This window comes from Trachymyrmex cornetzi, unplaced genomic scaffold (assembly GCF_001594075.2).
Source record: "Trachymyrmex cornetzi isolate Tcor2-1 unplaced genomic scaffold, Tcor1.1 scaffold388, whole genome shotgun sequence".
Classification (NCBI taxonomy): domain Eukaryota; kingdom Metazoa; phylum Arthropoda; class Insecta; order Hymenoptera; family Formicidae; genus Trachymyrmex; species Trachymyrmex cornetzi.
Genome location: NW_017298619.1, coordinates 1029507 through 1032377, shown reverse-complemented (window position 1 = coordinate 1032377; position 2871 = coordinate 1029507). Strand labels below are relative to the sequence as shown.

The window sequence follows — 2871 nt, the reverse complement described above, 5'->3', positions numbered from 1 at the left end:
AACATGAATTTCAATTGGTTACAACTGGTTTTTTATATTCATCTGATAAGGTAAAATAATTTTCTGTTACATCTTTTGAAGGTTGTTTTACATATTACATAATTTTTCCTAGATATGTTCGTATTTGCAAGTTAAACTTGAATTTCAATTGGACAATTTACACTTTTTACATTGAACGACATGATTATTCTCACGACGTCAAGATATGTTATTATTAATTTATTCGTTTCTTGGAGGTTTTACATAAATGCAACCGGTATTTAAAACTTTGTATTATTTACTCTTTTTAGGTTATTGACAAGATTGTTCTTTAATTATTAGGAAATGTTACAATTAATTTTTTATGATAATACTATGCTAGCGACATTATGATAAGTTATATTTATTTTTATTAAATATTTTGTAAGATTTTACTAATGTGACCGGATTTCTAAGATAAAGTTGTTTTGCATTGAAAATGACCCTATCGGAGTTGAAACGTTTGTAATGTTATTATTTTAATTAAAATTGTTCATTGTAATATTGGTTCTATGCCCTGTTATTATTTATATTGTTTTATACATATTGAGCCTTATAATTACTTTATTTTAAATTAAATAATTATTTTTAAAAAATAAATAGTCCCATCAAATACCAATTAACAGTAATATAACTGTTAATTGACGTTTACTGGGACGTCGTTTTAATAAATTTCTGATAAAACAAATGTTATTGAATTTTGCGTAAAGTATAATATTACATATAAAAAAATATTCTAATAAAAAACTGTATTATATTATTATGCTGATTTTTTGAAAATATTTTTGATGTATTACAGATCGTTTATGCGTTAGATCAACTTGACAAAATCAGATTTACGTTTACAATTATGGGAGTACTGCAACTGATGATCCTGTGTTTATTCTCGTAAGAAATTAATAGACACAAAACCCAGAATGCATTTCAAGCGTGTAATAATTATTCTATATCCTTAAATATATTTATATATTACATACACATTTACAAATGCGCACTTCAATGTACAGAGTATCCGGCGAGACTCTAGCAATAATTCACAGAAAGGTAGATGAAACTAAATTGAGTCGAAAAGTCCTCTACCATTTTGCAATTTTCGCAATAGGCACACGGTATAATTTTGTTAAAACATTATTTCAGATAATAAATTAATACTAATTTCAATAAATTTTTTTTAGGCTTTAATTATGCATGTGTTAATATTCTTCTGCCCATAAATAAGAAAAAATTTTAAAGTAAAATTCATCAAAATCTTAACGTCTATTATGAAATTTTCTTTCAAATACTTTAAGGAATACTTATTCCCATTGAAATATTAAAATTATTACTAATTGTAATATAACTATTTACAGAAGTATTATGTCACGTAGTTACAGATAATTTATTTCTAAACAGTGTCTTAAGATCGCAATGTGAATACATAATAAGTAACGAAAAGGTCTTATCAGTCTGAATTGGATGCTAATACTTAAATATTTCAGTGTGAATTTGTATATATATATCCAATTCTACTGTGCGTCGTAATCATTTTCAGTCTTTAAACGGAACATTTTTAATCTTAAACCAAACTGGAATAGTAATATCACGAATTAAATTATCAAGCAATTTAATAATATTGATGCTAATAAGCATCCTAAAAAGCTGTATAATATTATAATTTAATGCTAATTAACATCTTAAAAAGCTGTAAATAATTTATTGCGAAACATATTATTTCAGCCACGATTGGAGTTGAACCTCTCTACATTTCGAGACGGATGTCTTAACCATTTCGACTAGTGTTGTGAAGTTGTGGTGATATTTTGTCACAATAACTAGTATATATAAATAAAATTGTTTAAAGACTGAAAAAATAATTTGGTCGCGCAGTTGTAGAATTGCATACCTATGTAGCTCAGACCGATAAGGCCTTTTCATTACTTATTGTAAATTATTTCCGTTATCAACGTTGATTTATGGCGCGATAAATAAGTACGAGATTTCGTTAATTTATATGCGGTTTATAGAAAATGATTTATATGTTTTTGTACTCGATTTAAAGTTGTACGAACATGTCTTATTTTACAACATTTCTGCGGTTTAAAGATTAATTTATTCGAATTTTAAGTCGAAAACAACTTTAGATTAACTTTAAGACCATTATTCTTTAAAGATAATTTTATTCATGTTTATATGTATTTCTCATGCATAAATATATTTATCTAAAAATTTACAAGACATACCTGATTTCCTGGTATCACACCGCCCCAAAATGCCACGTCTACAAATGTTTTCGCATACGCTTCCCTTGCTTTAACTTTGAGATTATCCAAAGTGGTAGTGGGCGGAATAGAATTTCTATACATGAGAAAGATTGGTATGTGAGATAGATATAGTATGTGTTTGAAAGTAATTTTATCGTTCAGACAATCGTTATAAAAATATAAATTTTTACAAAGGCATATCTGCGATTGTAGTAACACCGCCAGCCGCGGCCGCTTGTGTAGCGGTGTGAAATCCTTCCCATTCGGTTCTTCCGGGCTCATTTACGTGCACGTGAGAGTCTACTATTCCAGGCATTAGCACTAATGAGCCGTAATCATTAAACACAATGCCGGGATATTTCTGAAATGCACGTCGATTCGCATTCCGTCCCCTGTCTCAAATAATTTATACGGGGCTTACCTGTGGTAAATATCGTACAACATCTTCACTAGTGTCGTACAATATTTCCTGTATTTTTTCATCTATTACAACTAATGTAGCCGGTTGAATACTATTCATGAAGACTGTTCTTTGAGATATAAAAGCACAAATTCGGGAATCTTCTTGAAATTGCATGTTTGAACGTGCACCGTCAAGTGCCATTAAGTAGTA

The 2871-nt window shown here is 28.7% G+C and overlaps 1 protein-coding gene across 3 annotated transcripts in view; it reads right to left on the bottom strand.

Moving 5' to 3' along the window:
* The window catches only part of LOC108763923 (allantoinase, mitochondrial), a 53536-nt gene extending 50665 nt beyond the window's left edge, over nt 1–2871 (bottom strand). Inside the window, exons 1-3 of one of the 3 annotated variants that reach the window (XM_018511868.1) lie at nt 2680–2871; nt 2450–2619; nt 2238–2352 (exon numbers count right to left, since the gene is read on the bottom strand). In XM_018511868.1, the coding sequence (XP_018367370.1) occupies nt 2238–2352; nt 2450–2619; nt 2680–2862 (468 nt within the window). In that variant the 5' untranslated portion in view covers nt 2863–2871. The remainder of the gene's footprint in view (nt 1–2237; nt 2353–2449; nt 2620–2679) is intronic. The other 2 variants (XM_018511865.1, XM_018511867.1) reach the window with 2 other exon arrangements.